This window comes from Thunnus thynnus, chromosome 17 (assembly GCF_963924715.1).
Source record: "Thunnus thynnus chromosome 17, fThuThy2.1, whole genome shotgun sequence".
NCBI classification, from domain to species: domain Eukaryota; kingdom Metazoa; phylum Chordata; class Actinopteri; order Scombriformes; family Scombridae; genus Thunnus; species Thunnus thynnus.
The window spans coordinates 18871701-18893500 of record NC_089533.1 but is presented as its reverse complement, the minus strand read 5'-3'; the positions used below and the strand labels follow the sequence as shown (position 1 = coordinate 18893500).

Genomic DNA, 21800 nt, shown 5'->3' with positions numbered 1-21800 from the left:
CCGGGTTGCACTTTCTGTCAGTCCAGGGCTCCGAGAGGAGAGCAACAGCCCAGAGAGAGAGAGAGAGAGAGAGAGAGGGGCTAGAGAGAGAGCAAGTGTGAACGCAGGGGGTTGCCAGTTCTTAATCCCGGTCCACACTTCAAGAAAGTGGTGGGTGATAATTCAGCTTTCAGTTGTCCAATTGTTTTAACTTTCAGTGTGAGGCCAGCTCAGACTAATGTGTTTCTGTGTTTTTGCTTTATCCCCTTTGTCCTGAAGCCTCTCCGTTTCAGCGAGGATGGAGAACGCACACATCAAAGAGTCAGAGGAGGTTCTGTCCTACTTCGGCGTCACCGAAGAGACGGGCCTCTCGCCTGAGCAGGTCAAGAAGAACCTGGACAAGTACGGCTACAACGGTGAGGAGAGAGAGAGAGAGAGAGAGACAGAGAGAGAGAAAGAGGTGGATGGATGGATGATCACAAAGGAGCATTTTGGATGGAGCATTAAAGAGTGGAAGGAAAGAGTGATGATGGTGAAAGTGGCTGAGGGATCGCAGGATGGGAAGGTCCTGGAGGAGGAAGACACGTGGATGAGTTAAATTGATTTAGGTTGGAGGAGAGATGGGAAGACAGAGAGACAGAGACACAGAGCACCTGAGAGGTTTAGTGAGATAGAATGACACAAACAGACTCTGAGGGAAGAAGGATGAGAAGGTGAAGGAGGAGGCGTAGTGGGAGTTGATGGCTGACAGATGAACTGGCACTGAGTGTGACTTTGTGATGGTCTAATTAAGGGAAGCTATCTGAATGACACAATGGGGGAGTGATGTTTCTGCAGCAGGTGCATCAGAGTTTCAGGTTTCTGAGGATAGCTACAGTAAAGATTATTTATTTTAATTGTGAGTGATTTAAAGAGCGAAAGTTCATTCTTTATTTTGAGGCTGTGATATGTGGTTGAAAGCTCCTGAAAAAGCCAGGAAGTGGACTTTGATCCTGGTACTTGTGCTAATTACAGTAATACAGACAACACATTAAATCCCTGCATCCTTTACTGTAGGACCTTTTTCCAACAGCAGAGAGTTGAACCTGTCATGGCAGGAAAAGCACAGGTGTAACTAACAACATTAATGATACCTCTGTTTCATTGAAGAGAGTAAGTCGCGACCCTGGAGCCGGGACACCTAGATGGAACAGAGCCATGGTTAATGTTATTAATGACACCTGTGCTTTTCCCTCTGTGACACGACTAAACGTCTACTGTGAAAAGGTCAATATGGGGAAACAAAAGCTCGCTTGACATGAGCATCTTACACAGTAAACATTAAAAATGGCCTTTATGAGCTTTTTTTTCTTTTAAGCTGCAGTATTGATTCAGTAATTCATGCTCAACCAGGGCACAGTGACTCTGTATTTGGTGTATCACAGCTGACAAATGGATGGTGACAGAGAAACAACAAACAAGAGTAACAGAGTAATTAAGGTCACTGTAAAGGTCAGTTACTAAAGCCACTATATTTATGTCAAACCAGGACGAGAAGGCCCTGAAACTAAGTGTTTATTCACTTGACATGAATTAATCACTTATTCTAGGATGGATGTTGCAGGATAGATAAGATTTAAAAAATTAAAATTCATATATAGAAAGTATTGTCAACAGGTTGTTATAGCCTTGGGAGTGGAATAGATTATTGTTCTGTAATGCAAAATTCAGTTAACTGTGTGTTTTGATTCATAAAAAGTGTAAAAACTGTGTTAGCCTTACTGAACACAATGCATTAAATGTGGCGTGTAGTTAAGCTGTGCTAATAACTTCTGTCTCTCCTCACCCACAGAGCTGCCAGCGGAGGAGGGTGAGTCCACTTTAAATACCTGCTTTTCAATCATTCATGTTTAAATCACACATCCCGTTGATCAAAGTGCATCTTTTAACTCCTGCACCGCACGGACGCACCTGTTCCTCTCACTTCCTGTGATGACAAGTCACACAGTCGTTTGTTTTCCACCAGTGTACCACTGGCTCGGAGATAGATAGTGACCCAAACAACTGATGATATGTTCACACCACACACCCAAGTCCATTCATATTCTGTGGGATGTGATGGAGATAATATGATAATTTCTCGATTAAATCTCCTTCCTGCCTTGATTCATACATTTGTTCTTTTAAAACCTTCAGCAGCAGCCGTCCAAAGGCTACCAGCAGCTAAACCAAAACTAGCATTTGTTTTTGATCTGCCTATATACAGAATAATGCACCAATGCTTTTACAGCTGGCAGTCAATATGACAACTAGTGGTAAGAGAGCTTGAACATCATATTATATCATTTAGTGGAGCGATATATAAATAAACTCTAAGTGATGTTGTGGAAACACTCATGCTCAGCTTTATCACAATCAATGCTCAACTCATATGATCACACGTTCTTCAATACTGTATGTGATTTAGTTTGGTTTTTTGTTGTTGTTCTTTTTATCAGGAAAGACTATCTGGGAGCTGGTTGTAGAGCAGTTTGAGGACCTGTTGGTCAGAATCTTACTGCTGGCCGCCTGCATCTCTTTTGTGAGTTTTACTTTCCCTTCACATAATACGGTGCATTTGTGTTTGTAATACTCAGTGAGTACTGTTTTTTCACATAGTATCATAAAGATAAGAGTTTGTAAAGTGATGGAGATTTTAGAGATTTTAAGGAGCATAATGATGGAGAGACAGATCAAGTGTTTGCTCCACTTTGGATAAAGGTGTTGCATCTTTGATATTTGGTCCATTTTCAACTACAACTTACACATGTAAATACATGTACTCATGTACATGTATGACAACAATCTGACATCTTTATCTCGAGGAGTGCAAGAGTCCAAGTCACTGACAAACATCTTTCAGTTGGTGTGAAGTGCTTGGCAACGGTGAAAAAAAAGCCAAGAGAAGAAGTGAGAAGACATTTTCTGAAATCTCTTAAGTTAATGTTCATATATATCTCATTATTTTCTCCTCCAGATTGTTGTCTAATTTTCTAATCTGCAACAAATAAATGAGAGATAACTGACAGAGATTCAAGCCCTCAATCGGAGCCATAAACATTATTTTTGCCAGGGTTATAGATTTGATCATTTCATCAGAAAAATTCATACCCAGCAAACTTTGCATATAGCAAGAAACTGACCAATGAGAGGGTGGCATCAAGAATTACTCCCACGTGCTACAAGTTTCACCAAATAGTTATGTTTAGATGTAAGTGAATGTTTGACTCAGGACAGAAGAAAAAAGTCATATATCAAAGTCATCACAAATAAGGAGATTTCTTGTCCCTGCAAATAAAACTGAAACAAATTAATAGGAATAAAAAGTACAAAATTGGCGATTACAGAAATGCACATTTGTAAATAAAATAAATGACAATAAATAAACTGGCAGTGAAGTAAGAATGTGCTGCAGTCCTCAGCGATGAGCTCTGAGCTGCATCTTTTCTAACCCCTTGCTTGTTTGCTTTGTGATCACACTTGAACAAACACAGCATGTACATCACTGAGTTATTAAATTACATTTGGACCCATGTCCTCACTCTCATTTACACAAGGAATCCCTCTCTTGCCCTCCTCCCCTCCCTGGTGCTCTCTCCAAAACTGTTTTGTGGAGAGTAGGCTGGACACATTGTCTTAATCCTCCATCTCTGCCCTCTGGCCTCCCTGTACAGCTGTCACTATGGCCTTAGAAGGCCTGACGGCTCTGTGAGAGAGTGTGTGTGTGTATGTGTGTGTGAAATAGAGAGAGAGCAAGAAAAAAGGGAAAGGCAGAAAGAGAATGGCTTTGTGTGTGTGCGGTTGTGTGTGCACATATGCATGGCAGGAGATTTATTTTAAGAAAGTCTCAAGCCAGGACAAGAAACTGTATCCTTGGACAAAGGTCAGGGATGGAAGGAACGAGGGATGGCTTGCGGCAGCAGGGGAGAATGAGAGACAGAGGGACGGGTGGGGGGCTGCGGGGGGAGTTGGGGATTGGGTTGCACAATGGCATTGTTTGTTACAATGACAAACGAGAGCAATAGATTCAGAGACGTATATGGTTTCTAAAAGAGAGAACACTAAATACTGCAAATACACGGCCATCCTATTCATACACACAGGAATGTCCTGCCACTGCAACGTGCTGACAGGCTCTGACTCTCATTTAGGAGATCGATTGTGTCTTTGAAGAGAGGCAGGGTGAAGACAGATCGGAGAGAGTGAGCAATAGAGCCTATTTTTGGAAAAGCGTGAGAAAAGATGCGAGCTGAAGAGCAGGCAAATGAAAAACAACAGATTACAATGATGAGTAAAAAGATGTGAGGACCGACTCTCTTTCTTCTCTCTCTCTCTGGTTGGCTCTTTGCTTTGCTGGCCTGTAACTAATCTGTGTCAATGTCAACACGAAGCCTTTCCGAAACAGACCTGTGTGTAGTAACATGGGACTCACACCTCACACAGGGGCACACACGTGTTAGACTATATAGGTTCTGGAAAAGAGTCACATGTAGAGACGTGGAGGAGAGACTTCAAACACAGGATGGCATGAGGTACAACAATGGCAAAGTTTGATCCAGTGATGTTTCATAGCAGATTTTTATGTTTGATGCTGTCCAGCAGTAAAAGATAATACTGTCAGTCTGAGCAACAGGTGCACATCAAACATAAAGACACTTATAGCAGCAAGCAGAACATCAACAAGTAATAATGCTTTATTTTAACTCAAAATGAAAAAAGTCTGAATCATCTACTAATTAACCTCTTCAACCCTGCATGATCCACTAATGGATCCATCATTATAAATGAAGCAGTGATGAAACCTACGGTGCTTTAAAGATAACAAATACTGTACATGTATATCAAAGGATGCATAAAGCATGTGTAATATTTCAGTGTTATAAAATGGTGCCACTATTAAAAAAAAACATGGGATTCTTAGGACTGAATATTTTACCAAGTGTAAACATATTACAGCTGCAACTAATGATTATTTCCTTTACAGTATATTCATTTTTTGAATAAGTGGATAATTGTTGAGTCTATAAAATGTCAGAAAACAGTGAAAAATGCTCATCACAAGTTCCTTGAGGCCTAAATTGCTTGTTTTATAACAGTGCAAAACATTATTCAACTTACAATTATAAAAAAAACTAGAAAAGCTGCAAATCCTCACATTGAGAAACTGTGTAATCTAATCTATTAATTGGCTAAATAATTGATTGACTAATCATTTCAGGAGTACATCATAAAGCATCAAAGAAGTGTTGGGACTTATATATGTGATATTGTCCCAGAGCGTGTGAAAGTTGTTTTTTTCTAACTTAATTAAGGGGAAAATCAGAGTTTAAGGAGTTTAAGTGGCTCTCTGTCATCATACCTCAGCATAAAACATTACATAAAGTGAAGCTAGGCAATCAACTAATTTAGTGCAAAATCAATTAACTGATTACCAGAAATTCAACCACCAACAGTTTTAATAATTGATTATTAATTGTTGTATAAATTGTTTATCAAGATCAAATATTGTCTAGTTCCAGCTTCTCAGATGTGAAGTTTTGCTGTTTTTCTCTGTTTTATATCATTGTAAATTAATTATCTTTGGGTTTTGGACTGCTGATTGAACAAAACCAAGGCGTCACCTTTGGCAAAATTGTAACTTTTTCACTTTTTTTTGATATTTTATAGACCTAACAATATAATGAGCAACATAATGATTCATCGATCAGTTGGGAACAAATAATTAACACTTTAAGCTCCAAACTAATACTGTCTCTAACTCTCTCTCTCTCTCTCTCAGGTGCTGGCTTGGTTCGAGGAAGGCGAGGAAACTGTCACCGCCTTTGTAGAGCCCTTCGTCATCCTCCTCATCCTCATTGCAAATGCTATCGTTGGAGTGTGGCAGGTCAGTGAGCACGCACATACACACACACACACACACACGCACAGGAACAATTGCAATCACAAGGACACATACCTGCCACTGAATGCAGTCTTTTACACACACCCAAATAGACTCTTATACTTAGTAACAGTCACACACAATAAATCACAGACAGCAGGGGCCTGTTCAGGTCGCAATCCTTTGTCCTTTACGGTGAGCACACGCTCCTTCCAGAGCCGTGGCTGAGAGCTGAAAGTTCAAGGGAAGCCAGAATGAGTGGCATGACGTCAGCAGGAGGTGAAAAGGTGAAAGGTTAAGCCAACAGAGCGAGCAGAGGGGAGAGGAGGGGAGAGGCGGACTGGGAGCCGTGCTGCCTTGAAAGCTCAGAATGCACTCTGCTTCGTTACAGTCCACACTGTGCAATCCACAGTAAAAATACAGTGGGACGATCACGTTACCGCAGGCCTGTGTCTGTGTGTGTGCATGCATGGTAGAAGGGTTCATATCAACCCCGTGGCAGTCATTTGGAAACTATGCACAAGGATTCACACATGGGGGGTATGAGGGAGAACGGAGAGAGCGAGGGCGGCTGGCTAGGCTTTACACTTTGAGGCGGTCGGGGGGTAGCCTTAGAAGAAACCACAGACTGAGCTGAACGTCAGCTTGTTTTACTTCTCTGATCAACCTGTTGTTCAGCTGCAAACACACACATGGTGGCCACTAAAGATTTGTTAAATGTTAAACAAATATAACTTTAACATCCTATTACATGAGTGATGAATAGCTCTTGTATTCTTTGAGATGTTTGAACATCTGATCGAGTCTTTATTTGAATAACACTCATACAATGTAAAAAACATTTGGTGTATAAATGGTTATGGTAACCATTTTTAAACATTTTGACATGCACAGATTCATCTGGCATTTAGTTTTTTAATGTAATTTGTGTTTTTGAGCAAGTGTGCAGGCATCAATCTTTCTATGAATATCTTTAATGCTAAATATTAGATAGATTATAGTAAAATAAAAGTTGCAATGATCGCGCTCTCTCTCCGAAAATACAGTGCAATCAAATGCAACAATATAATAAAAATGGCATCAAATTTTACCAACTGAGGTCATTTCTGATACCAGTTGATTCAACACTGTTGGTAGTCTTGAGAAAAATGAAAATGAAAGCTTTATCAAGTTTTCTTTGTCTTCGTTTTCTCCTGTTTTTTAAATGTGTGAACAATCTTGCCTCAGCTGTACTTTGACAAAATCAAACACAATAGAATTGCCATCGTCAACAAATGGCAACTGCAGGGTGGCACAGAGCAGAACTACTTTCGGGCAGTCAACCTTTTCAGTAAAAGGGAAACATTTTTGGAATGCCCTACAAACAGAAATAAAAACTCAAACTGATCTGAAAATGTTTAAAAGGGTGAAACACGGACTGAAACAAACACACAGATAGAGGAACAGACATACATAGACAAACATACATATTCATAAAGACTACATGTTGAAGAGTTTTTCCAAATCAAGGGTCTAAAGATAGACGGTGTCAAATCCTCTGAGACAAACTTGTCATTTTGGGACTCACAAATAAACTGACTCGACATGGTTGAATGTGTCATAACGGTGACATGTGAAATAGTGTCATATTTATATTGAACAAGTGAACACTGACACAGTTTATCTAGAGGTGGCATGACCGTATGTTTTGTTTTTGTGTGTGTTTTTGCAATAGGAGCGCAACGCAGAGAGCGCCATTGAGGCTCTGAAGGAGTACGAGCCTGAGATGGGAAAGGTTTACCGGTCGGACAGGAAGAGTGTGCAGAGAATCAAGGCCAGGGAGATCGTTCCTGGTGATGTGGTGGAGGTTTCCGGTACGATTCCCTATCATGGAGAGCTTCCCTTAACAGCTTTACTTGCTGCATTTACTCAAAGTCCATTTAACCACTGAAAACCCTTAAAAACAGTTATGAAAAACCATTATATGATTTAGCTGCAACAGTTATAGAGTATATTTTGGCATCTGATTGGTTTACCCAATAAAGCAAATACAGATACTTGGAGACTCCTGAAGAACGTAATAGTCTCAGCTCACAATTAAGAACATTATAGCAAATAAGAATATATTGAAATAAGGAAGGCACTCAGGAAATCTTATAACTTTAGCGTAAGACTGCTGATGTCTGATTATTTCCACATCTGTGTAGACTGGACTCATGTTGTGTCTTCACATGAGCGGTGTAATATGGGACAGGAAAAAGTATTTGTCTAGTTCTTCAAACTACACAATATGACCGTATGAATTCTAGTGCATGTGCAACTTTAAAATGCATGTAATACGATTTTGCATGCAACACAGCTGAACAGAAACATTAAAAATGGAGCCACCAGTCTGCGTCAACTGTTGCCTCCAGTCAGGCAAAGAGACGAGTAAGCAAAAGAAGCAGCTGTCATTGGGATATTTTAATTCAAATATATATATTTGTAACAACTGTGATACTCATGTGTGTGAATGCCGAATCATGAGCCGTATGCGCTGCACAATGGATACTACATGCTGAATAGTACAGTATGCACTAAGAATATAAAAATATTCATGACATACATTAAGGAGGTTAGCTGTGGCTCATCCAAGATTACTCAACCTTTCTGAACAGCAAGTGTTAAAGAATTCAAATCAGTTAAAAATACAGTAAAAAAGTCTGAGGGATAGTTTCAATTGAAAAAAAACATCCTCTAGTAAACTAAAAAATTGTTACAGTTTGCTTGTTCACGTGTGTGAGTGACCAGCAGCCTGATATCTTTGTTTGACTCCTGATTTAACATAAATAAGATGTCTTATAGCTACTGGATCAGTGTCCGTTCATATGCTTCAAAAGACTCGCATGCATGTGTGTGTGCATGTACAGGGATACTGATGTCCTTGAGAATGAACATGAGCCCTTTTAAGGCAGTCACAGAAAAAGGGGGTGGAGGGAAACTGAAGGAACTTGCTGTGGGAAGAAAAAAAAACCAAGCTTGAGTATAAATACACTTAATATCGAAGGCCGGGCTCGCTCCTCGCTCTCTCCCTCTCCCTCTCTTTGCTGTACACCTGTTCTTTTCATTTCATGATCTCCCCAAGGTCTTCTCTCTCCCTCTGACTGTGGTATCAGTTTTCAATAACAACACTATCCATCCAGAGTGTTAAAACCAGTCAATCAACCCTGTTCCCCTCCCCACCCTCCATCCTGTTTTAATGCTGCAGTCAGATTGATATGAACCTGTTTGTCATGTAAAACCTTAGAGAATATATAAGGACAAAAGACTCTGAAAGTTAATAAAGTATCTCTTTTTGTGCATTTCATTCTTTGTGTGTTTGTGTGGACACTAGTTGGTGACAAAGTGCCATCTGACATCAGGCTCATCTCCATCAAGTCAACAACCCTGCGTGTAGACCAGTCCATTCTTACTGGTAGGTCTTTAAAAAAGTATGTCTTTTTTTATGTCTGCTTTCTACCCTGACCACCCCACCTGACACATCACTTGTGTCTCCTAGGTGAGTCCGTCAGTGTGATCAAACACACTGATCCCGTCCCAGACCCCCGAGCTGTCAACCAGGACAAGAAGAACATGCTGTTCTCTGTGAGTCTCTCCGTCACTCCCTGCTTCTTTTTCACTGACAGGATGTTAAGTGCTGGCAAATCTATGTGACCCTCTCTGTTTCCTGAATCCTGCGCTTTATCGTTGCCCGACTCTTTTTTTTCCACCTGGTTGTCTTCATCAAACCTGATAAACTCAAACTTTTTCTTCTCAACCCTACAACTGCTGCCCCTTTCCCTTTCCTCCATCGAATAAACCTTTTTCATAGCAGACATTTTTTACTCATCATAGTAGAAAAAGCACAGGTGTATATTCAATTTAGGTGAGCCAGTAAGCCATGACAGTAAGGCATACACAATACCAGGGCCACGCTGACCCATTGTGATATGCAAAACCGTTTGCAATATGACTCCCTTAAAAAAGACATTTCTCAATTTTTTTATTCTAATATAATTCATTTTAACCATTAACCATCAGTCCAGATGGCACTTCTTCATCCTCATCATGTTGCTAGTTCTGTGCTGCCCAAAGATATTGAAAATCTGCCGTTAATTGCACACCTGTAACTAATTAACTGAAACCACTCGAACTACTAAAACAGCTAAGTTGATAAAAGTCACATTATGAAAAGCACAGCTGTAAATAATAACATTAATGATGGCTGAATTTTGTTTAGCTGCTTCAGTTTCAAGGTCCTGGTATACTGTCATGACTTACTGGGACAATTGAATATAAGTCAATGTTTTTAATGTTGTTAGTAACATCTGTGCTTTTCCTCCTACAACAAGTCTAAATATGAAAAAATCCTAGTTAGAATAATGACAGTAAGTGAACAATGACAGTATTTCACTGTTAAATACTGAAGATACACTTTTTTTGTTGCATTGGTGTGTTACTGTCATTTCATCCATGTAAATGACATCATCATTTATAGTGATTTTTGAAGAAGTACAGAGTTTCTACATAATAAATACCTGCAAATCTTTTGTTCTATAATATCCACTTTTTGTGTCTCTAAGATTTTTCCACCTGAGTTTTATGCATCATGCTAAAACAAACCTGTAACTTCTTCCTCTCTTAAAAAATTCTGCTCAGGGCACCAATATAGCTGCTGGAAAAGCCGTTGGTATTGTTGTTGCAACTGGCGTCTCCACTGAGATTGGAAAGATTCGTGACCAGATGGCTGCCACAGAGCAGGAGAAGACCCCTCTGCAGCAGAAACTGGATGAGTTTGGAGAGCAGCTCTCCAAGGTGGGAGAGGCAGATAGACAAAAAGGCTTTCTGAAACATTGCCAGTTTTTATTCATTTAGTCATGTTGTAAAAATTTCAAGACCTCGAACTGTTTTAAATGACGTCTCACACATCCCTCTGACTGCCTGGCCTCCAGGTCATCTCCCTCATTTGTGTGGCTGTGTGGATAATCAACATTGGCCATTTCAATGACCCCGTCCACGGAGGCTCCTGGTTCCGCGGTGCTATCTACTATTTCAAGATTGCTGTGGCTCTGGCTGTGGCTGCCATCCCTGAAGGTAAGCCCCTGGGATTAACTTCCATTTGGTTGCCCAAGAAGATTATCATATCTAAGATTCATCTCGTGTAGCTCGCCCATGTGACGCTGCAGCTAGCAGTCCATTGAAAATGAAATGAGGGCCATTGTCTCATGATTGATCTTTACAATATTACACAGTATTATACTGTTTAAAAACATCATTGTGGATTTCCTAAAGGTCTGATCTGTCCAGTTTTGTTGGATCTTGTTGGATCTTGTAGGCTTAGATTTTCAAGGCAAAATTACAACAAGGACAAATAAATAAAGACACCTTCTTTACACCACTTATCCTGGAGAGAGATTTAATGGTTTTATTGGCAGGTAAGAGAAAGCTGAACAGCCCAGACATGTATTCTTGAGGATTTCCTTCCAGCTCCTCCAGAGTGTTCTCAGGCCAGCTGGCATGTATTCTCCCTCACTGGGTCTGATCTAGCCTGGGATCTCTGCCCAGTCTGCTTTTTCTGACGTACCCCTAAGGAGGAGCATCCTCAGCAGGTGCCTGAAGCACCATATCACTCTGATCTCAACTTGTAGAAGCAGCTGCTTGTCACAGACAGGACGCTTAACAATCTTTTTTTTACTGATCTGTTTTTCTTGGTCACTACCCAACTCCAAGAATAGATAAGAGTTGGAAAGACGTTCGGCCAATAAATCAAGAGCTTGCATAGTCACTCGGCTCTGTTTTCATACTTTAATAGGAGCCTAAAATTGTCAAACTCTTCCACTTGGAAAAGCAATTCTGAACCAGGGGGACCGATTACATTTTCTGGGACAGAGCTGGAGGTGCTCAAACTCATCCCATTACACCATAGTCAGCTGCAAGCTGTGCCAATTCGCACCAGAGACCACAGTTTGATGATGCCAAAAGGACAACATCATCTGCAAACACAAATGCCACCATAATGTCACTAAACTGGACTGTCTCCAGACCTCCTACACACCTTCGTCACAGTCCAATGGCCACATCGATTGCACTTGATATTTGCCAAGAATCTGAACATAGATCTCAGAAGGACTGACTGGCTTGCAGCAGCCTCTCCCACAGGAATACCATGGACAACACAGTAGTTTGGGTGTGCTCCAATTGGCAACACTACTGGGTATCGTTTAAAAAATTACAATACCAGTACCAATACCAGTACCCTTAAAGTGATACCAATACCAATAGAGTACTTCATTCTATACCTTTTTTTTTCTACTTCATTTGATACCCATCATGTGAATGGAAGCATTCAGTTGCGTAAAATGCCACCACTTTCCCCCATCCAAATGATTTTTACACGAATACATTTTGAAAGTGATTGAATTATTAAATTATTTATTTTTGTGGCATCTCAGCACACTGAACTGCCAACTCTGTCAAATACACCACACTTGACACTTGACACACTTGCTGCAAGCAAAACCATACAAATGTTCATTTTTTTCTAGATCTGGGTACAAAAAGGATTAAATGCAGGTATCTTTTGACTGGAGAAGTTTCGATACTACTTGGTACTGGGTTATTTCAGTACCGATACCCAGCCCTAGCTCCAACTGATGTGTTAAAGGCCCTAAAATCCAGGTGGTGTCGAACAGACATGTCATTCTTGTCACCTGGTCCATTGCCTTTAGAGGGTCCTCTTAATGTTTTGTCCACATTCCAATCTGTCCTTTCTGTAATCAGCATGATTTTGTTTTTCCTCTGTGAATCATAGGCCTGCCCGCTGTCATCACCACCTGCCTGGCTCTGGGAACACGTCGTATGGCCAAGAAGAACGCCATTGTCAGAAGCCTACCCTCCGTGGAGACCCTGGGCTGCACCTCAGTCATCTGCTCTGACAAGACTGGTACCCTGACCACCAACCAGATGTGTGTAACCAAGGTGGGTTCATACACTCAGAACAACATTCATTTTTTAGTTAAGATAGTCTGCTGGCGAATGGAAACAGAACTGATGTGTTTTTTCATCATGTTTCCACACAGATGTTCATCATCGATAAAGTAGATGGTGACAGTGTTTCCCTTGGTCAGTTTGAAATCTCTGGCTCAAAGTACACCCCTGAAGGAGACGTGTAAGTGTCAAAAAAGTTCACACATAAACACAGTAACCCATTCCTGAACAACAATACTGACTAAATATTTTTCTACCAGAACAAGGAACGGCTCGCTTGTGAAGTGTGGCCAGTATGACGGACTGGTTGAGCTGGCTACCATCTGTGCTCTGTGCAATGACTCCTCACTGGACTACAATGAGGTCTGCAGATCATTAAAGATATTTTATGTTATTAATAATTATGTCTACATGTAACACACTGCTATGTTAACCCAAAATGTACTCACTTTCTTCTGTCCTTTCTTTCTTTCTCTCTCTATGATGCAGTCAAAGGGTATTTATGAGAAAGTGGGTGAGGCCACTGAAACAGCTCTGAGCTGTTTGGTGGAGAAGATGAACGTGTTCAATACTGAAGTGCGTGGCCTGTCCAGGGTGGAGAGGGCAAACGCTTGCTGTGTTGTAAGTTCACAAAAGATCCCTCACAGTCTGTCTCACTGAAACATGGAGGACAGATCCATTTGTCTTTAAATTAAAGTGTAATCTAAGCTTTTACACTTTTAAATTCATATTTAGAGGCTTTGTTCATCTTGGCCCAATAGTGGTGCAAGACTCCAGGCTTTTCTGTCTAGTTAACCTTTTCCTGCATCTTCTGACAGGTGATTAAGCAGCTGATGAAGAAAGACTTCACACTGGAGTTCTCCAGAGACAGGAAGTCCATGTCAGTCTACTGCTCTCCTGCCAAGTCCGCCAAAGCCCCAGTTGGAAACAAGATGTTTGTCAAAGTGAGCTTGTAACACACGAAATATACAAAAAGATCTATGACAAGTCAGATTGCAGTTTGCACCCCCTCTTTAGACAATATGGAATCAATTATTTGTTATGTACAAAAGCAAATGATAATATGTCTTAAATATGTCACCAGGGTGCTCCAGAAGGTGTGATTGACCGCTGTGCATACGTCCGTGTGGGCACCACCCGTATACCCCTGACTGGCCCAGTCAAAGATCACATAATGTCAGTCATCAAGGAGTGGGGCACTGGGCGCGACACCCTCCGTTGTTTGGCGCTGGCCACCCGCGACTCACCTCTGAGGAAGGAGGAGATGAACCTGGAGGACTCTACCAAGTTCGCAGACTATGAGGTGGGTGACTGAGGACGGGTAAAGACACATTGAGTCAGAAATTAGGGACACTACTATGATGACATTACACACATTTTTAAATTCTTGCATGCAAGTAGCTCCAAAGAACGCTAAACTTTTCTTCTTTTTGTCTCCAGACTGACTTGACCTTTGTGGGCTGCGTTGGCATGCTTGACCCTCCTCGTAAAGAAGTTATGAGCTCCATCGAGCTGTGCAGGGCTGCTGGCATCCGTGTCATCATGATCACTGGTCAGTATTCCTCTATTGCACTCTCTTTGTACAAGAACTCAATCAAAGACTTATCAGAAGAAAAAAAATCTTCCTTTCTTTCTCCAGGTGACAACAAGGGCACAGCAGTGGCCATCTGCCGTCGTATCGGCATCTTCAGTGAAGATGAGGATGTCACTAACAAAGCCTTCACTGGTCGTGAGTTTGATGACCTCGCTCCATATGAGCAGAAGAATGCCGTCCGAAGGGCTTGCTGCTTTGCCAGAGTGGAGCCATCCCACAAGTCAAAGATCGTTGAGTTCCTGCAAGGTTTTGATGAGATTACTGCCATGGTAAGAAGAGGAAGAGAAGAGTTTAAGATTTTGTTGAGTTTATTGTGCTCAAAATGGAATGACATAGTTTTACTTGAAAGATAGATAGCATTTGGAGAACTTTTCTGACACTTATCTCAGGCTAATACATTATTCCTCTCTATTTTACCATTTAAAAAGACTGGTGACGGAGTGAACGATGCCCCTGCCTTGAAGAAGGCGGAGATTGGCATCGCCATGGGCTCTGGCACTGCCGTTGCCAAGTCTGCCTCTGAGATGGTCCTGGCTGACGACAACTTCTCTTCCATTGTGTCTGCTGTTGAGGAGGGCAGAGCCATTTACAACAACATGAAGCAGTTCATCCGCTACCTCATCTCCTCCAACGTAGGCGAGGTCGTCTGGTGAGTAATTGATAATTGTGTTGAAGGGGATGAGGTGTGACAACAAGTACTTCTTATGTGAGATTTAAAGACAACATAAGACAATGTGGCAAGAAGAGGAGTCTCAAAAATGATGATAAATCATTATCAAAGAATAACGGTGGTCACAAGTGGATCCTTAAGTTGAATTAATATTTGCTTAACAACACTTTCAACAGCCTTGAAGATCAAAAATGACCAGTGAGTTTATCAGTACCTCTGACCACCACAAGGGGTCACAAGACAAAACTACAGGGTCATGAGATGATAATGGGACAGGAAAGCAGAAAAAAAAACATATTTCAGATGCACCAAATTATGTTTATTTTTTTTCATCTTTTACTATCTTACTTTGCTTATATCTATCCTTTCTATTCAGGTGTCCCAGTAAACCATGACAGAGAACACCTGGACCCTGAAACTGAAGCAGCTAAATGGAATTCAGCCATTGTTAATTTTATTATTTACACCTGTGCTTTTACTACTGTGACATGAGAAACATCTTCTGTGAAAAGGGGCCTAATGCTATAGGTATAATTTTGCCCTCCCCCTTTCAACAAGACCAGTGCCAATTGATCTTTACTAAATTTGAAAACTAATAGATAAAAGGAAAATGAGACGTGAACACTGAACACTGTAATCACCAATAATCTCATGTGATCATATGTGAACAGAAATACAAGCTCAAGACAAGAAGGACAAGACGAGGGATTGTGCCAAGACTAAGCAAATAATTAAATAATTATCTTTCTCATACATCTTCAGTATCTTCCTGACTGCTGCTCTGGGTCTGCCTGAGGCTCTCATCCCCGTCCAGCTGCTGTGGGTCAACCTTGTAACTGATGGGCTTCCTGCCACTGCGCTGGGCTTCAACCCCCCTGACCTGGACATCATGGGCAAAGCCCCACGATCCCCCAAAGAGCCCCTCATCTCTGGCTGGCTCTTCTTTAGATACCTGGCCATTGGAGGTACAACATATTTTGTTCTTTTCATCTGTTTTTATACGCTGAGTGCACATGAAGTCAGCATTGTGCTATCATTGGCATTGCTCTATTGGTAATCTTTCTTCATACAGAACATGAAATTTATTAACCTTTATCAACATATGGAGTACTTTCTTAAGTACTTTGATACTTTGACACTGCAGATAAATCCCTCAGGTATTTCAACATTTTCCTTTGGCATTTCTAAAATTTGATAATGTCTGCATTTAAAAGACAAGCCACATGAGACTCTGAGTGTTCATCACAACAGCATCTGTAATTTTCATCTAAATTATGTTGTTACCATGGTAACACACCAGCCTCATGCACCAAATCAACACTGACAACAATATTATCAAAACTTCTTGGGCAGCCATTGGAGGTTTAACAGCCACATGTACATTTAAGTGGATTTGAACTTTGTCAAATGGACAAATATAAGCACTGGTGGTTTTTTTAGATGAAAGCCTCCAGACTTCCTTATTTAGTGTGATAATATCTCTTCCAGGTTATGTTGGTGCTGCAACTGTTGCAGCAGCTGCCTGGTGGTTCCTGTACTGTGACGAAGGCCCAAGTGTCTCTTTCCACCAGCTGGTTAGTATTTAATACTCTGTTATTTGCGAACCTTTTCTGTATCCATCTATAGCACCATATCACACAATGGACTCCTTCCAACTGCTGTAACTTGAAACCTTTCAGCTTCTAAAAGACTAAGCCAGACTTGAGTTAATAAGGATCTATGTATCTTCCCTGTCAGACCCACTTCATGCAGTGCAGCGAGGACAACGAGGACTTTGATGGGGTCCACTGTGAGGTGTTTGAGTCCTCTCCTCCAATGACCATGGCTTTGTCTGTGTTGGTCACCATTGAGATGTGCAACGCTCTGAACAGGTTTGACTACTGTGTGAACTCACTGGGCACTGTGGGCACTAAACCTCAAGACTGTGAATGAAAAACAAGTACAGTACTTAAAAGCCCCCCTCCAGTCAAAAATGTGTTTTTCTTCTTCTTCCTTCAGTTGGATGTTTGTGCTTCACTGTGCACAATAACGCACACACATGACATAGAGTTTGGCACTAGAAGACTGATTTCACATTCATCTGCTGAAGGGGGAAAGTTTCTCTGTGTTTACTGAAAAATCTCAAGCATGATTTGTGACATCACAAGTTTGGAGCCAATTGAGGGCCAGTAAACAACAACTTACACAAATGTAATGTGGAAACTTGAAGTCTCCAGTGCACATGTATAATGAAGTAGGAGACATCTTGTATCCAGCAATTAAACTTTTGAAATGAGCAATGCTTGCATATTCATAGATTCTGGACTTTTGAGGGAGAGGGAGTAGATGTAATATTGATGTTTTAAGGATTTTTAACATGGTAACTGAACATTATTTATGGAAAAAAACATGTCAGACCCAATTTATTATTCCAAGCTGAGGATTTTTACATGTCTGGAGGGGATCTTTAAGTACTTGTATGGCCACTTTATACTTCTAGACCAACAATTAAACAGGAAATATTTCTGCATACTAAATGTGTTGCATTGTTATAGCATAAACACAGCAGTATATTAAAATTAGCTCCACTTTGAACAACTACAACAGTAAAATTCTGCTTAGACATTAATTAATCAGTAATAATAACTCAGTAATAGAATATATAATACTATAACACGAACAGGGGTCATTTGTCTGCATAGCGTACTTTTTCATATTTTAAGTACATTTAGCTAATAATACTTAGGTACTGTTACTTATTTAACATTTTTAATGCTGGACTTGTAATGGAGTATTTTTACACTGGTATTGCTACTTTTAGTCATCTTTAGTGATTCTACCTCAACAATATGCATTCAAAACAACAGGAGTTTGGTATTTCGATTAGCATGATTATACACAATTCATAACATGTGAGAAGCACATTGCTATGCAGATGAGTGCACATTATGTTGACATGAAGCAGAAGCTGAACACTTTCATGATATATTAATGTGTATGTTATAAAGTTCCCTCAGTGCTGAACTGTTTTAGGAAACCGAGTCCTTCAGTATTCAGCATCTAGTTGTCATGCTTATTCTTCACACCCTTTTGTACACATTTATTTACATGCATTCACCTCAACATACAGACACTCTTTCATGTACACTCACACATTTTCAGTCTGCATTAACATAACCCTCCGCCTCCCCATCCAACCCCAACCCTCCCCCCAGCTTGTCTGAGAACCAGTCCCTGGTGCGCATGCCCCCCTGGAGCAACGGCTGGCTGGTGGCTGCCATGACCCTCTCCATGTCCCTTCACTTCATGATCATCTACGTCGACCCCCTGCCCGTGAGTCTGGCCTCCCGCACTACAGCCCTCTTCTCCAAGTCAAACATCCATCCACTCCTCCCCGCACCGGCACACTCACACACCGCCTCACCAGCCTCCATGTTCTCGCTCACATTGTTGCCCAAATTACTAACAGAGGTGGCACACAATCAAACCAGCCGCTCGGCTCTGTGAGGCCTTTATGAACTCATCAAAAGGTGTGAAATAATAGCTTTTCTTCATTCTTTCAGATATATTTTTTAATGTCTTGACACAATTCAAGGTGAACACGTACGGAGAATACTTTCAATGAATATTTAAAGTGACCAAACTGAAGCAATCAGATACAAACTCACAGAAGGGATTATTAATTGATCTGATTGGTCACTATTAAAACACATTCTTCCATGGGAGAAACAGACATTTATACTGATTATAATTCTTTAGAGGTATCAAATAAGATATTCACAGCCATGTTACCATTCACGATAGTAGTGTCTATATAATTAATACGCAGCTGTTTCTTACTGGAGGTTGTACATCCAGTTTGGCAGTTGTAAGACAGTGCTGTTCTCTCTTCTCCACAGATGATCTTCAAGCTCACTCACTTGACTGTGGAGCAGTGGGTTGTGGTGGCGAAGCTCTCCTTCCCCGTCATCCTGATTGATGAGCTTCTCAAGTTTGTGGCTCGCACATATCTGGAGGGTAAGCTAAACATCTGACCATTATAACATGTATTATTAACATGTATTTCGTTTATTCTACATAATTTGAGGATTATAGTTTAAACAGTAAATACAATATAGGTCAACTTGTAAGGTAAACAGATGATAATTGTAATTGTAATATGACATATGAACTGCAGACATATGCAAGTATATTTCATTTAAAAAGCTTGTTCTAGTCCTCCTATTGCATAAAGAGCACCTTTAATTTAATAATGGAAACATTTTACAAAACTGTTGAAAGTGGGAGAAACTGGGAGAGTGTGGTCCTTACAGTACATGTTGGTGTGTAATGATGAGTGATGAAGGCTCTGCTAATATCAAAGGACAAAGTTTCAGGATTTGATAATGATGTGCATCAAAACCTTGTTCTTATTGTACTTGAAATTAATATTATAAAAAATCTCCCACCATTTATAATCACATGAAATAGCAATTTCTAAGTTTCCTCTATACAGTACTAAAATATTCAATATTATGCAGCAGTATTTTGTAGTAACAGTAGTTAGGGACAGCTGCTTGTGCTATAAACAAAAAAAAATGTAAAAGTGTGTAAATATCCTTCTATTCATTTTCCATCTTTGACATTTCAACCTGAACTTGTGCAATCCTGGTCTCCTTTTCATTTATTTTTAAGTAAAATGTGCTCAATTAATAATTTACCTCCCACTTAAATGCCTTTTAATGTATTTTTTAACTGTTAACCTCTCTTCCCTCTTTTCTTATTCCTCACAAGTTTTAATTGTCTCCCACCCTCCTTTCTCTAATCTGTGTTGACTCTGATGACATTTATCTAATTTTCCTCTCCTTCCTCCCTCTGACAATCCAGTCTAAACCTGTTTCCCCCTCCTCCGTATCCCTGTAACAAAACAAGGTATTCCCCAGATTCAGGCTAAAGGTTGAAGCTCTCTGCATTGTGCATGTCTTAAAAGTTTCATGTTTGGTTTTATACAGTGTGTGTATACTGTATGTTTTTCCCGTCGTTCTGTCTTGCTAATCTTTCGGGACTAATGAACTTGGATCCTGGTCAGTTTTACTGACTGTCAGGAAATGCCAGTGGAAATCTAATAATTAATGTCAGCATCATGCATAGTATTACGTAGTTGGTATTTATTGTTTGTTATTGGAATCTTGAAAAGTCACTTTTGGTTATTGCTTGAAGTAGCTTGTTGCTCCTCTTAAAGTAGAAATGGTAAATTGCTTGTTGGCACATTCGGTGTGTGCTTGCTCTTTGACTGCAATCAAACTAATATTTTGAATTCTGTTACCGAGGTTATCCAGCAATCATTGCTGGATTGCGTTGGATTATTTCTCTCAAAGAAAATGTGATTATGAAAAATCTACCATTCTAGAAATATGTTAGCCAGGTCTGTTTGTTGGGTTTTTCCACAACTTCGATCCAGACTGAATTATCTCAACTACTTTTGGATGGATTGATGGATATTAAAATTTTGTACAGATATTCACGGTCCTTAGATGACAAATCTTTATGACTTTGGTGAGCCCCAGACTTTTCCTCTAGTGCTACCATGAAGTTCACATTTATGATTTTGAGTAAAGTTTCTGGACAACTATTGGATGGGTTGCCATGAAATTTCAGTTGATGTCCCTTCGCTTTTCATGTAGCGCCACCATCAGATCAAAATTTTAATCTGTCCAATACTTTGGTTTATGACCAAATACCTGCAAAACTAATGACATTCCCATCAGTCTCAGCTGTACTTTGTGTTTTGTGCTAATTAAGTAAATGTTAGCATGCTAAACTAAGATGAGAACATAGTAAACATTATCTGCCTAGCATAAGCATGTTAGCATAGTCAACGGCATTTAGCTTTGCACAGAGCTGCTAACATAACCGTAGACTTCTTTGACATTCTCACACAGAAAACCTTTTAAAAATGCTTCAAACAATTTGAAGTTTCTCACTTGGCTCAGTCACAAAGTGAGAAAAAAGTTTCTATTGGGTTTGATTGGAACGTATGCAGCAAATGGTTCCCCCGTTAGCTTAATGACGTACAACTGACAAGCTTCTGTTTTTGTCCATCCAGGGAAAGTCTAGAGGCGAAGTGCAACAGAGAGTGGCCGAGGCAGAGAGAGCGCTCAGACACAGAGGATGGAGAGAAAAGGCTGAGCGCTCCAACTGAGAGTGTGCCAACAGTCACTTGATATGATTAAAGCATCAAGTGGCATAAATACAAAAGCAAACGCATACGCCATCTGAAAACACACCAAAAAAAAAGCTGCAAAATATTTTTTTTTCTGTGTATGTACTGAAATTAATATACAGTATAGGTAAGAGTTATTAAAGCTATTCTATGTTGATTCTATTCTTAAAGAATAAAGATATGTAATAAAGAAATTGTCAAACTTGGATGTCAGTGTTCAGTTTTTGTGTGTATAATTTGCTGTTAATGTTAAGCACCTCTCATGACCTTAATGCTGTCATGCAGCAGAGCATAACAGGATTATCATGTAGTGAATAACAGTCGGTAAATACCTGGTTTTTAACTGAAACCAAAGTCAATATAGGTCCAATAGTGTTTATAATAAGACCTCTACAGCTGTTATATTAACATTCAACCCATTATGAGCATTAATTTATGATCAGTTTTCTGCTTTTTTAAATTGGTTTCTGACTATTGTTGTTAATGAGAAGGC

At 40.2% G+C, this 21800-nt stretch overlaps 1 protein-coding gene across 1 annotated transcript; it reads left to right on the top strand.

Moving 5' to 3' along the window:
* The first annotated feature begins 2 nt into the window (after positions 1-2).
* atp2a1 (ATPase sarcoplasmic/endoplasmic reticulum Ca2+ transporting 1) lies at positions 3-21513 on the top strand. The gene is made up of 25 exons (XM_067571418.1): positions 3-150; positions 259-395; positions 1811-1828; positions 2457-2539; positions 5777-5881; positions 7593-7731; positions 9231-9311; positions 9396-9481; positions 10535-10690; positions 10828-10969; positions 12687-12853; positions 12955-13043; positions 13123-13225; positions 13352-13483; positions 13681-13806; positions 13947-14165; positions 14303-14414; positions 14502-14725; positions 14885-15105; positions 15889-16091; positions 16615-16700; positions 16864-16997; positions 18321-18438; positions 19005-19122; positions 21191-21513. The coding sequence occupies exons 2-25, from the start codon at positions 278-280 to the stop codon at positions 21199-21201; spliced, it is 2991 nt and encodes a 996-aa protein (XP_067427519.1). The 5' UTR covers positions 3-150; positions 259-277; the 3' UTR covers positions 21202-21513.
* The last annotated feature ends 287 nt before the right edge of the window (positions 21514-21800 follow it).

Coding starts and splice junctions, on each gene's coding strand:
- atp2a1 (XM_067571418.1), top strand. CDS start 278: ATGGAGAACGCACACATCAAAGAGTCAGAGGAGGTTCTGTCCTACTTC. Junction 7,732..9,230: donor TGATGTGGTGGAGGTTTCCG/GTACGATTCCCT, acceptor TGTGGACACTAG/TTGGTGACAAAGTGCCATCT. Junction 16,998..18,320: donor ATGTGCAACGCTCTGAACAG/GTTTGACTACTG, acceptor CCCTCCCCCCAG/CTTGTCTGAGAACCAGTCCC.